Source organism: Lepisosteus oculatus, chromosome 13 (genome assembly GCF_040954835.1).
Source record: "Lepisosteus oculatus isolate fLepOcu1 chromosome 13, fLepOcu1.hap2, whole genome shotgun sequence".
NCBI lineage: Eukaryota > Metazoa > Chordata > Actinopteri > Semionotiformes > Lepisosteidae > Lepisosteus > Lepisosteus oculatus.
In genome coordinates, this window is record NC_090708.1 from 24,026,010 (window position 1) to 24,039,900 (window position 13,891).

The 13,891-nt window shown below is 42.6% G+C and overlaps 1 protein-coding gene across 1 annotated transcript in view; it reads right to left on the minus strand.

Moving 5' to 3' along the window:
* The window catches only part of sh3rf1 (SH3 domain containing ring finger 1), a 171,014-nt gene that overhangs the window by 17,299 nt on the left and 139,824 nt on the right, over positions 1-13,891 (minus strand). Inside the window, exons 5-8 of the mRNA XM_069197266.1 lie at positions 13,137-13,246; positions 10,117-10,287; positions 6,923-7,176; positions 1,333-1,688 (exon numbers count right to left, since the gene is read on the minus strand). Of these exons, the coding sequence (XP_069053367.1) occupies positions 1,333-1,688; positions 6,923-7,176; positions 10,117-10,287; positions 13,137-13,246 (891 nt within the window). The remainder of the gene's footprint in view (positions 1-1,332; positions 1,689-6,922; positions 7,177-10,116; positions 10,288-13,136; positions 13,247-13,891) is intronic.

Below are 13,891 nucleotides of genomic sequence, written 5' to 3' on the forward strand. Positions count from 1 at the left end.
AGAAATGTGATCAAAGAGTCTAGGATATCTGCTTTTAACGAAGTAAATGACATGGTGCCAGGTAAAGTGATCGGTTTTCCTTATGTAACGCATAGCTAGAGCTAGAGAAGCACGGATTCACAATGCTAACTATAGCTTGAAAGGTAGGTAGAGAGAACAGAATTAAACGCTGAGGACAGGCAACCCTTATTAGAAAGTGGCCCTAGGCTGTTTTCTCTTCAGCCTGTGGGGAGATAAAATACAAATGTCAGTGGTGTCGAATAGCAATCTATTCACTGCTACCACACTAATGCACTTTGCCTTATTCTCATTTCGTTTACTTAGACCGTCCTGCAAAAATGTGCACTAAAACCCACAGCACCCACACTTGGGACCCATTAATCTTCTCTAAGTGTCATGTTGTTGGTGAAATTTTGTGAAGCCTGAGAATAGTCAGAGCGGCAGCTTTTCAACTCTGGCTCCCACCCAGTCCCAGAGAGTCCTCGCATGGACTCAAACGAACTGAGGGGTCAACAGTTTTTAACAGGTGATTTGACAACAAGTTGCATCTAAGAACACCTGCAGTGAAGCGATAGGGGCGGCATGAAGAACTAAGACACAGGCGTTGTTTTGACAGCAAGTATTGTTGAGCAGCAGTCATTGTAACGGCAGACATTTGTAGACACAACAATCCTTGCTGAACACTGTCTTCCAGTTTGAAATACTGTAGGTGCATTTATAAATTGGGGGAATCTTTTGTGGCGCAGTAATGTTGATAAAGTACTTTGTAGGATCCAGTTCAGATCCTGTTCTAAAATGTTTCGAGTTCCTCCTCCCACACTTGACAATCGCAGAGATTAAGAGAAAAACAATCATGCATTTGAAGGATTCAAAGTTATCTGATGTGGGAAACAACGATTTATGCAATGAATCCGAGGTGCTCTCCAGTTCACCGGTTTTCAAAAACAGGAGGGAGAGCTCTTGTTTCTACAGCTTGTTCTGAAAAGGCCAGGCATGCCACTCGTGCTCACAAGGTCTTCCCTTTGACACGTCTGTTTTTCCTATGAATGCAACTTTTTATTTTTACAAGAAAGAACAGAAGGTCACAGATAGCTCTGTATGGCACTCAAAACCCTTTTCACTAGATTGTAAACAGAAGAAAAGCAAGAGCAAGAAATTGACAGAAACTTCCAGTCTTATGGAAACACAATATAGCACGAAGCACCAATTTTATTTTTCCTTCAAGGAGAAATGGAAAAACGAATGAGAATGATAAAACTTTTATTCTGAGCTCATTCAGCGGGCGAGCACTTCAGTTCTGAAGATGAATGCGACTGAGGCTTCTTTTCCTACCTTTTCCACTTTCTTCTCTTCTGGCTTGGGCAGGCAGGCGGAGGCTCCGGGGGGCTGCGCCGGCGAGGGTGACCGCAGTGGGCCCACGGCCGCCTCTCCGTTGAGGATGGTGGCGCTGACGTTGGGCGGGGTGATGGCGGCCGCGGCCGAGGTCAGGGGGATGGCGGAGCGGGCGCCGGGAGAGCCCGGCCCGGCCAGAGGGGTGGCGGGCGGAGGAGCGTGCTGGGGGGACGCGGCGGACAGTGGGCGGGTCACTGCGGCCTGGGAGCGACAGGAGGAGGAGGAGGAACTCTGGTTGCGCAAAGGGGGGACGGTGGCGGTGGGTCGCTCGGGACCAGGAGCGGGAGGGCTGTGCACTGCATGAAGAGAACCAAGACCCAGCGAAACCCACGTCAGACACCTTCACACTCTGAAGCAGCAGAGATACACAGACACAAGGGCAGCAGGAAGCACAGACATTAAAGCAGACAGAGCGGCTATGAAGCAGCAGCACCTCATGCAACACTGAGCGGACCTGTTGACACAGACAACTCATTAATAATAGCTTAGTCAATTAATAACTCATTAACAATAACTCAAGAGCCCAAGTTTTCTGAAGAGCTCCCTCTTAACTCCTAATTCTCATGTGCAGGGTAAAAACCATAGATATTCTGCGTTTTCTGATACCAGTTACCTGTTAATGTCAAGGAAGATGTCTGAGATAATGTGGGAAAAAAAAACATCCAAATGCTGTGGTGAACAACAACAAAATTTCAAACTAGTTTTTTTGGCTTCATAGGCACAGTACTGGGAATATTTAACAAGCATCAATATCACTGATATTTTTCTTCTGAATAATATAAACACAATCTTGTCTTTTTAATGATAGTTAAACTTGTTTACTAAAGTCCACATCGCTATGGCAACAAAAGCATCACGCCAACAAGAAAAATGGGACTCTGGGGACAAACTAGGTTTGTATAAGTAGTCAATCTGGAAAATATGTATTTTTTTCTCTGAAGAACCATACTTGTGGCAATGGGCTGTCACTTCAAAGTATTTGGGTAGAAATGTGCTTTCAGCCAAGCTGTCTTTTTGTCTGGTTTAAAAGCTCTTGAGTTTATTTTATTTATTTTATCAAAGTACGCAACACTTTGCACCAAATTTTCTTCATTTTCTTGTGAAATAAAGGGTGGACAGGCACTATAAATGCTTAATAATAAATAAACATTTCGTATACTCATATAGCGCTTTTCTAGACACTCCACTCAAAGCCCTTTACAGGTGATGGGTACTCCCCTCCACCACCACCATTGTGCAGCCCCACCTGGATGATGTTATGGCAGCCAAAGTGCGCCAATACACTTACCCCACATCAGCTATCAGTGGGCTGGAGAACACAGTAATGAAGCCAGTTTATAGATGGGGATTATTAGGAAGCCAAGATTGATAAAGACCAAGGGCCTTATGTATCTAACACAACACCAAGACAACACAAAACACAGCAGATGCACACACAGCAGTATGTAGCAAACATGGGTTTGTCCATTATGTATTAAATTAGAATTTAACTATTACCATAAGAAAACAAACAGTGCACTACCAAGTAAAGAAAACAACAGTAATAAGAAGATATGTTGAAAGGAAAGGAGGTCACTCAGCTCCCTGACACATCATTGTGAAGGGTTCGTCAGCATCCCTATGACTCAGCAGCTGGAATATGACTTACAATCAGTCCACAGTTCTAACCTTCCTTTTGTCAGAATAATAAAAAGGAATAATCTCTAAAGGTCTAATCCATACATGGCATGTAGGTCTAGTGTCTTCTGCAGGTGTACAACAGGTTAAGTGGCAGGATTTTTAAATGTCCAGTGCCTTTGCATCAAAACCCTGTTCAAAATGAGCCAAAAAGACAAAAAAATAGACTAACCTAGTTACACTGCTTGGATTTTATTTTGCATTTTGTGTTTCTAAGGACTGTGCTAAATACTGTACTTTTGTAACCATCAGACAGTGTACTGAAAAACACCTTACTGTGAAAAGCATCTTTAATTACAGTTCACTTTTGCCTCTTACCTGTCTCTTTAATCACACGGTTCTTAGAGATTCAGAAAGCCCTTTGACGTTTTTAACAAAATTCCACAATGTTGCTTTATTGTACCTAAACCAAAAGTAATAATTACTGAATCTGTAATCTGTCAAGTCTTTACTTCAGAGAACTCACATTTTTATCAGTTCCACTTGCCTTAGTCTTTGATTTTCAAAAGTTAGTAAAAGGTTTACTAAAGCATGAATCCAGTTTTTGGTACATTTCCAAATGTTTGTAGTTTGCCTCGTTAGGATTATCCATATTTAACTGCAACTTTTCCTTTTTGTATCTAAAAGTATTTAAATTGAATTTTAACTTTAATTACCTAACTGACTGGTAAATAAAAAACTATGTAAACTTGTAAAACGCTTAGCAAATGTTAGAAAACTAAAGCCACTGTGACTTCTCAAAATACATGCACATTAAGCTTTTTCAGTAATACCCAGATTAACACAGAATATTTACAGCTAAAACTTTTGGGAAAAAATCAGATAATACACTTTTCTACATCTGTGATTCAACAATATTCTGATTTTGTTTTGTATTTGTATCAATTTTGTTCAGTGTACTTCTTCACCATTTAAGCTAATTTATGATTTATACAAAATCCTTCAAGCAAGGAAACACAAGAGTATGTTTATGGTGTATTTCCCAAAAATCTTCAGCTGCTCTCTCAGAGAGTGAATCGATTGTTTCAAATGCACTGATTTCACTTAATAAGTTAAGTGACTTAAGAGAGACCCAGTGGACCATGAAGAAACGCACACACATTTTTTCTGGCCTTTTATGATCAGTTGGAACCCTTAGTACCTTTGTACAGTCCAGGCTCTAGAATAATGTTATAAACTACCAGGTACAACCTTCTGTTTTTGGCTATAACATCTTTGTTCAGTAAAGCCTGTTTGTGGGGATCTCTGGGGGACACAGATTCCCCTTTTGCCTTTTACATTAAATACTGAACATAAGAGGCAGCGCAATAACACTGTTCTCTTTGCTCTATAACCAGTTATTAAGATTCTCATATAAACCACTCTAAATCAATGCACTCTAAGTCCAATCTGGAACAGAAACTTCCATCTTGTAGGTGAGGACAGTGTTATTGTTTAGAATAATTCGAAGGTGATCTAGTGGCCTATATAAACCCTCACCCTCAGTTGATGTACTGTATGTACGGCACTTACTTGACTAATCAGAGACCATTCAAATGGGGTCTTGTGTGCCCTATTCCTTCAGAGAACTGCTTCTTTATTCTGATGACCTAAGAGTGTTATAGTATGGCTGTGTATTTGGGCAGGATGAAGTTTTGTCAATACTATCTAAGTTTCTGGGGGACAATATCCTTTATTCTTCAAGTGTATTTCATGTTAAACAACATTTACAGGTAGATTTAGCTTGCCACCTGGTTCACAGATGTAAAAGACCAAGCAGGACCCTGCCAGCACCTCACAAAGGCTGGAGAGAAGGTGGTAGATACCATCAAAGCCCTGTTGATCCCACCTTTAAATACTCCTACCTAACGGCAATTATTGGGGTCTATTGTTTGGGAGGATGGCGGCTGTCACCTGGGTAAGGATCATGGATTGGGGGAGGAAAGGGGAACTGCTCTTTTATTGTTTGCTGTATTGTTCCCAAAACTAAAATTGACTGATAAAAAGGACAATTGGATTAAAAACAGATGGGACTGATTTCAAACATCTTTTTAATATAAAGCAAAACTAAAATTAAAATTGTTCAGGAAAGTGATGGCAATTGCGGAGATCTACAAACTGACATCTTAATCTTGCAGTTTCGCAACACAGTTCAGCTGTCGTCTGTCCACATATAGTACTTCTTTCACAGTGCTTCGGATGTGATGGATACAGCTACACAACAGTGGTAATCCATCAGCCCAGCATCGACTCATTCGTGCCAGTTTAATGCTTGTTCTTATTGATCCTTGCATGCTTCTGAAGGCCAAACCATGACACCCAAGTTCAGGAACACACAGAATACCTTTTCCCTTAAAGCCATAAACCAATGATTCCCATCTTCATTGAAGGACAAGGGTCAGGCGAATGATGGGTATCTGCTGCAGTCTTCGCCAGCTGGCAGACGTGACTGCGCAGATCTGAAGGCTCTTGATGAAGTCCCTGCAAGGCTTTCTATTGGCTCCAGTATTTCACTTCCCCATAGAACAGTGGTTTCCAACCTGATCCTGGATGAACAGTCTTTTCTGGTTTTTTTTCCAGCTCTGAGGTCTGAGTCACAGGCTAATTGATTTCAAGTTTCTATCTGGGGCATATTTCTGCACTCGCATTTGAATCCTATGTTACTTCACTGTCACTGCAACAAGGAATGTTTTTTGGCATAATTCTGAACCCCCTAGCATGCTCAGATATTATGACAAGGTTTAATCGGGGAAAGCTGCTACTTGGCAGTCTGTCTAGGCACCCAGCTGTGTGCCGTTCTGCAGGTAGTTTGCTTCCTTTGCCAGGAACAGGTCTGCCAAGTTGCAAGAAGCGTGATTTTCATTTTTTGAAGAGCTTTGCCAAGAACAGCTAAAGAAACAAAGGTCATTAACACAAAGTATAATCTTAAAGAAGCAGAACTGCAAAAAAAGTCGAGACTCTTGAACACATTCTGTGCCATGTCACTTTTTTTTACAGATACTGAAAGATAGAACCACCAAATAAAACTGTGATAAAAAAATGAACATAAGAACATGTTTTTTTCAGTGGGTGCTTGCAATAGGACATTAGGAGCAAATAGACTGAAGATAATCAGAATGTCACATAAGTGCTTTTTAAATTATCAGTCTATGCTGTGACAGTAAAGCCAAATACTCCCTTATGGTGTTAAGGCCTTATGTGTGCACGATGGCAGCTCGTGTCTGAATACCACATTCCCCAGAAGGCAGTGGGGATTGACCTGCCATCCTCCATGACCTGACCAGATGAAGGAAGACAACTGGATAAATGACACTTAAAGCCAGGAAGCTGGAGCCTCTGCTTTCCCTGAGACCTACTTAAAGATCTTGTTAAGGTTGAATTCACAGGAATCTCAGGGGTAAAAGGGTAAGAAAAAACCTAATCCATTCTTTTTAATAAGTCAACAGTGGTGTCTGCAAGGGAAAGAAATGAAGAAAATTTAGCCCTGTATGAGTACAGCATAAATCTCTCCACAGATGAAAGGGAAAGCCACGTAACTGGATTTAAAAAGATATTTAATTGCAGGAGAGCGACATCAGCAGATGGTGTTTTTCCTAAGCAGATAAACCTAGAGAAAATATCATTAACGCCTACTGCAGCTGAAGAACAGGAATCAATGAAACACGGCATATAAATCCCTAAAACAACACAATGTTTTCCAGTGCCTGGAACAGAGGAACGCTAGAAGGATTACCAGCCAGGGGAGGCAATCTTGCATGGCTGCCTGTGACAAAATGGCAGAGGAGCTCATGGAATGGGGGAGGGGGATAAGGGAAACAGTGCCGCAGCGTGGAGAGGAAGATGAGCGAGGGCAGGCGGCGGTGAGGGGGCTCACCGAGCTGCAGGGCGCTGCGGGCCTGGCTGACGGTCTGCTGGCCGGAGATGCGGAGGCAGTTCTTGAGGTGCAGGGAGGCTGGCTGCAGTTGTGGGGAGGTGGGAGGGGCCGCCGGCGCCGGGCCGGGGCGTGCAGCCGAGCCCAGGAGGACAGGGCTGGACGGGCCGGCAGACTGGGGGGAGCCGGGCACCACCTTGATCGCCTGGGCCGTGCCGGGGAGGGCAGTGCGAGGCTGTCCACCTGCGAACGGAGCCCTGCGGCACCGGAGAACAGGGGAAAGGTTACAGAAGAGAGCAGGGTACTAGCCCGTTTGGTAGTGTGTAGTCTAACTGGTCCCAGGATCTCTGCCAGGGGACTCTTGACAGAAACCAGGGTTTCGGCTTTAACAACATGGCTGGGTAGCTTGTTCCACACTCACACCATCCTCAACGGCATGAAAAGAAGAAACAAAAACTGTTTTCATGGGAATTTGGATCCAAAAGGCCGTCAAGAAAAGATTAATCTCTCTACGTCTCTACCTAATGCAAGGAAACCCTGTTTAACAGGGCGAAGACCACTAACCTACAGAAATTGAATCGAACCTATACACTCAAGGCTTTGGTTTCAGAATTCAGAAAAAGATCTCAAAACCTTGGTTTCTGAAATAAAATGAAGGATCAGCAAATGCTTTATTAGATATTTGGCATATGTTAAATTGAGTCATTTAATTCTATACTCATCTTTAAATGTTTTATGTTTATGGTGAAACCTAGAGAAAGATGTCAAAGGAAAAAGGATAATGTTACTGTCTTGATGCCCACCTACTTCCTGTTCCCTTTGGCAACATATTGACAAATTGTGATAAGTGGAAGAATATGGATTAGCATGTTAAATGTCGCAGAACTGACGTCAGGTCAAGATTGGCCAAGGGCAACAGACTGAATAGTTTTAAAAGCATTTTATCTGTTCCGGAAACAGGAATCCAATAGCGTCTAAACAAAAATCCTGTTTTAACTGGAGGAAAATGTTCAAAGTTATTTGAATTTTACATTTCAGTAACCCTATACTATTCCTAATTTGACTGTAAGATTTACTTCCAAGGCAATCTGTGGAAACAAAATGAAATGATCTGATTTCAAAGATTAACTGTCACTGCATTGTGATCCCTTGACCTGCTATATTCCATTAAGCATGGGTCTGGACCATGACAGGTCTGCAGACTAAAAACTGACAGGTCATATATCCTTTCCAACCCCGAAAATTCAAATCAATCAATTGTAGGGAAGTCGGCATTAGAAGAAGCATCAAATGAGGCTGTTGTTGTTCTGTAACCAATTACCCCTTTCGTGCATACTGTTCTTTACTGCACGCCTGGTCCTGGAGGAACGCTATGTCTTCTGGTTTTCGGTCCAGACAAGCTCGTAAGCACGGGCTAATTGATATTAGTTTTCCGTCTGGGGCACATTTGTAAATTTGCTTTCAGCTCTTAAAAGGTCAAATGGGGTTTGTAATTGGTAACACCTCTGCTTCCGGCTTTCACAACTGCTCTCACTCGGGAGTGATGACTGTAACGTAACCAATCAGACCTCTGAAGAAGGAAAAAACACTCATCTGATGCACCGTGTTTGCTACTGATGTCTAATTATTATCCACAGATCAACTAGGAAGAGATGTTTAATCAGAAATGAGTTCCAGGCACTTGGCTAGCATGTTGAGGAGTGCCTGCATAAACATGTACTGAAGTTGTTGGAAACTACTTTTATACAATATTTCTGACACTGACCAAAGAAGCAGGTTAAATAAAAGTCTAATCAAACAAGAAGATCAATTAAGTCATCAGTTAGCACTGGAAATGCAGATCGCAGCTGGAATGAAAACCAGCAAGCAGTATTCCCAGATCCAGCTGGGAACCACTGTTTGCTAATATACTGCACAGTAGTATGCAAGATTAAAAAAAAAACACTGTTTATTTGAAGCTTAGTTCATGGCTTCCTGGACAAAGCCTTGTAGCAAAAGGGTTAATAACCTGTCTATTTTTTAAATTTTAATAATAACTTATTAAAAATAAATACATTAAACAATAAGAATATTTTCTACCCTACATAAAACAGTAGAAATGTGTGCTTCTGATTTAACTGAAAATAAATCTCTGAGTCGGGCTGTATATAGCATTTGGAATTTATATAACCTTTTATAATTTGGTAAAAAATGGTGTGATCCAGGAAGGAAAACCTGGGATTTTGGCATTTTCTCAAGAAAATTAACCAACCATTTCCTTCCAAAAAATATTTTCTAAATTTTTTTTGGCCATATTGGAGTAGCAGTGTGGAATTCTCTTCTGATGAAGAAATACAGAATTGAACAACTGGGAAAGAAGAACAAGTTAAATTCATGTGCCAAATAACAGACGAAGTTGAAATTTTGTGCTGGCACTGTAAAGATCGCCTGTACGCATTTAGAAAAAATGGTTTCTGTTCCCCATGTTGATGGTCCTTTTTTTTTTTAAAGTGATACATTTTACTTCTGAAAGAAGGCCATATTATTACAAAAAATTACGAGACATTTTTCTATTCTGAATAGGTTCCATTAAACCAGCCATGGGAAAGGTTTAATGCAAGATGATCGTGCCCCTTAGAATAAGGCTAAGTTAGCAGATATCTTTGAATGTCTGTTCAAATCCTACCAGGAATTTCCTTCCTGTCTCATTTCCACAGCTCTCTTTAGCAGAACTAATTAATTTTTTACTGCAGTGTGGTGAACTTCGTGAAACCATCACCTCTGCATTATGTTAATCAGGTAGTGGAGGTCTATTACTGCTATGCCATATATTTTCATCATTTCGTGACAGAACAATTTCAACTACTCAGTTCCCATCATGAGAAGCCAGTTTAGATGGGTATGAGAAGGCTCTGTTGATTTATTATGATACTTTCATTTTACTCCCTGCTCCATCTCTGCATTCCTTACACCAGATTGTGATAGTGTCGTATATCTGAAAGACAGTGCAGCAAGGGCATACAAATGGAAATAGCGCTTAAAAAACATAAAGAATGCACCTCGTGTGATTTCTGTAAAAATATAAACACCGGATGCAGTTCGCTCTAGCAATTCGAGCCATCAGACACTTCAGGGCTGACTATTACTAGCACTTCATGCCAAAACCAGGGAGGTCTTGCGTTCCGTCTCCCGAGAAACCCCCTCCCCCCAGCGCTCACCTGAACACAGGGGTGACGTAGTTGCCAGGGAAGACTCCGGACGTGGCGTTGCGCAAGGACAAGCCCTTGAACCAGCCATCCTGGCACTTCTCCGTCACGCGGTACAGCTCGCCCTTCCGTAGCTCCAGCTCGTCCGTCTTCTGCGGCTTGTAGGCGTACATGGCCACGTATCTGCCAGGACAACCGTGGAACAAGTCAAGGCTTGGCTTCCCGTTGCGCAGTTTCACCGGTATTATATGTGTATAGAACTGTGTAGTTCGCAAAAAAAGAGAAAACTGTCATGTTGTGGAAGTTTGTGTATTTTTCTTTTATTTGTATGAGAGAGAGGTTAAAGAGAAAAAAAATGTTGGTTTACCAAAGGTCACAAATGAGCAGGAGCCATTCGGCCATCTAGATGATTTGGAAGTAGTTAAATTATCCAAGGACCTCATCCAGCCGCTTTCTGAACGAAGCCAAAGTGTCGGCTTCAACAACAAGGCTGGGTAGCTTGTTCTAGACTGCCCACAATCCTTTGCGTAAAGAAGTGCCATGTATCTGCCCAGTGATGTCAAGGCTTGGCCACCTGAGTTGGACCCAGTGGACTGAGCTGGCACTGAAGAGGGCCAAGAGTACACTGCCACTGGGGTGCCAATGACTGACCCCGACCTTGGCAATAAATAGGTTAGGAGTGCACTGAAAGGAAATCCATTTCTCGTTTCCATTAAGGACAAAATTCACTCTTTTGTGTGATTTTTAAGCAAATGTTTATACTGCAGCATCTTAAGAGATAAAAGCCACATAGGAACATATGAAATGTTACAAATAGAAGTTAGCAGTTAATTGATCTTAGGATCTCATCCAGCCTTCTCTAGAAAGAAACAATATGGCTGGGTAGCTTGTTCCACAATTCTGCAACCCTGTGGGCAGAGAAGTGCCTCCTGTGTTCATTTTAAACGCACTTCATAAAACACTGCACTAACTTTTATGGTCTTATCATGTACAAATTTAAAAGTATTGTAGTACTTTGATATTAAAGTCTGTACTGTATGTTATCTTTAAAAAAGAAAGCATTTTGCTTTCAGTTTATAAGTTTACTTTTGTTAGTACCCAGGTTTGTGGACTTAATCTTTAAATCACAAACATGGGCCAATAAAGAAGTGAGTCTATAATTTATTAAACTGACAGACACAAACAGGATATGATGAACACTGAGGATTTTCATCTACGAGTTAATCTGCAATCAAACGCAAAAAAAAAGACCCAACAAAACAACAAAGCTAGGCACCCACCGCAGAGGGGTTACTTCTCAAACCACAAAGTGGAAACGTGAGGTTTGATAAAAAGAGCCTTTTGGTAGCTGTGGCAACAGCACAGTTAAAACATAATTGTGGCAGCAGTTTGTCAGCCATCAGTGTGTAGGTAATCTGCCCAGGACTGTTGACAGATTCAAAGAAACAGAGTACGCTGTCAGCCTGTCTTTAATGTGACGTCTGTAATAAACGGAGGCTCCGGGATGCAGCACTGATGAGCACAGTATTTGGCAGACAAGGAGTGCGGAAAAAGGGAAATATCTGATAAAAAAAAGACAGCACTGCTGCACCATGGCTCCACAGTTTCTGGAGTTGCAGACTGGATGAGTTTCAATTACATTCTCCTGCCTTTTTTTTTTAAATACCCACTTTGATGTCTGTCTTACTGTACTTAAAATAAAATGAAGACGGGAGTGGGGATGGGAGTCTATAGAGGGAGGGGGAGTTAAGTCCAGCAGAAGAGCTGCAGAGCTCTCTCCGAGGGCAAACTGCGCTCAAAGGCCCAGATGCTGTGAGCCCAGACCTGAGCCTGAGGTTAGGCTATGTCACCTGCATGCCATGGCCTGTATTACCCAGGTGGGAGCGCACAGCTGGGTTAATCATCTACAGCTCTCTCGCCTCTTGGCTGCTCTTGGCAAAGCAGCGACCTCAGGTAGGTACGCACCACTCCTCCAAGTGGCATCACCCCTTCTGTAGGACACTGAGCAGCTTGCCAAACATCAAGAGCCTACATTAGCCATATCACTCTGCAACTCACAACTGGCAACCCACTGAAGCTAAGCAGGTGTGAGCCTGGTCAGTACCTGGATGTGAGACCTCCTGGAAAAAACGAAGGTTGCTGCTGAAAGAGGTGTTAGTGGAGCCAGCAAGGGGCGCTCACCCTGCAGTCCATGTGGGTCCTAATGCCCCAGTATAGTGACGGGGACACTATACTGTAAACAGGCGATGTCCTTCAGATGAGACGTAAAACTGAGGTCCTGACTCTCTGTGGTCATGAAAAATCCCAGGGCGTTTCTTGCAAAGAGTAGGGGTGTAACCCCAGTGTCCTGGCCAAATTTCCCATTGGCCCTAACAATCCCCATCTATGAATTGGCTTCATTATTCTGCTCTCCTCCCCACTGATAGCTGATGTGTGGTGAGCATTCTGGCAGCACCATGGCTGTCGTCGCATCATCCAGGTGGATGCTGCACATTGGTGGTGGTGGAGGGGAGTCCCCATTACCTGTAAAGTGCTTTAAGAGGAGTGTCCAGAAAAGCACTATATAAGTGTAAGCAATTATTATTAATTATTATTGTCATTCTGTGAGCCTTAGACATCAGACAGCAACACAAAGGGTTGTTTATCTGCCTCGTGTTAAACAGACACTCTGGAATCGTATGCGTGATGGCACTGCATTTTGGGTTCCTTGAGGCTCTCATTCTTTGACTTTTGTCATATGGGACTGGTAAAGAGTTAACGGATAAAGCTGTGCGCACGCAGGCCAGCAGCAGGAGCAGATGCTGAAGAAGCACAATGAGCTTGCTTGACCAAGCCTGATAGTGTATATCTTATCTGTAATAATGCAGCCTTCCTCAAAAAAAAATCACACAATGAAACAATCATGCAGAAGGATGGCTTCAGTTCAAATAATTATTTGCCTGGTCAGTGTTTTTATTACCACGATCACAATGGGGATAGATCAACTTGGTTTTATGACATCAATGTTGTGACAAGCTCAGTAGGCGACATACATGTTGAGAGGCAGCTGTACTTTGGAAGCGGTCCCTTGGTCACCGGACACTCCGGTCACTCTCGGAGGAACGCTGGTGACCGCTGACGTCCCAGCGAAAGAGGAGGAATCCTGTGGGAGAAGAAAGGTGAAATGTCATCTACCCGTGAAAGGACACAGCGAGCTGTTATTGAGCAAATAACACGGAGCTTGAAAATCAGGTGCACTGAGCACCAGGAATGGGACCTCTTCCACTGAAGAAAGGTTTGAAGCCTTATTCCCTTTACCCAAAGTGCGTAACTGAAGCTGAGCTAGTGAGCTCTGCCATGGGCTGAGCATGCTACAGAGGTTGTGTTTAATGATGTCCAGATTGACTCAACTTCCATCGCTCCTCCAAGGGAGGCAGGAATGAAGGCAATATGGATGCAATGAGCTCAGCTGCTTAGCATTTCATTTCTTACCAATTAAGAGTGAGATTTACTCTCATTAAAACTCATTAGATCTGACACTTCCAGGGTTTCGGCAAATGCGTTTAAAATACCAATTATTGTCAACAAAGGATTTTAGTTGATAACTTGATGCAATGCAGCTTGGAGGACCTAATTATCCCGGGTTTCCAAGGAGGTGGCATTAGCAGATTTTCTAAGATGAGCAGCCAGAGCCAGGAAAATGCCAACTCATTTTCTAAACGGCTGCAGTGCAACACGTCTCATTAATTCAACGTCCATGTCTCTGGAGCCTTCCTCACACACATTCTTTTTAGGATCTTCAGCCTCA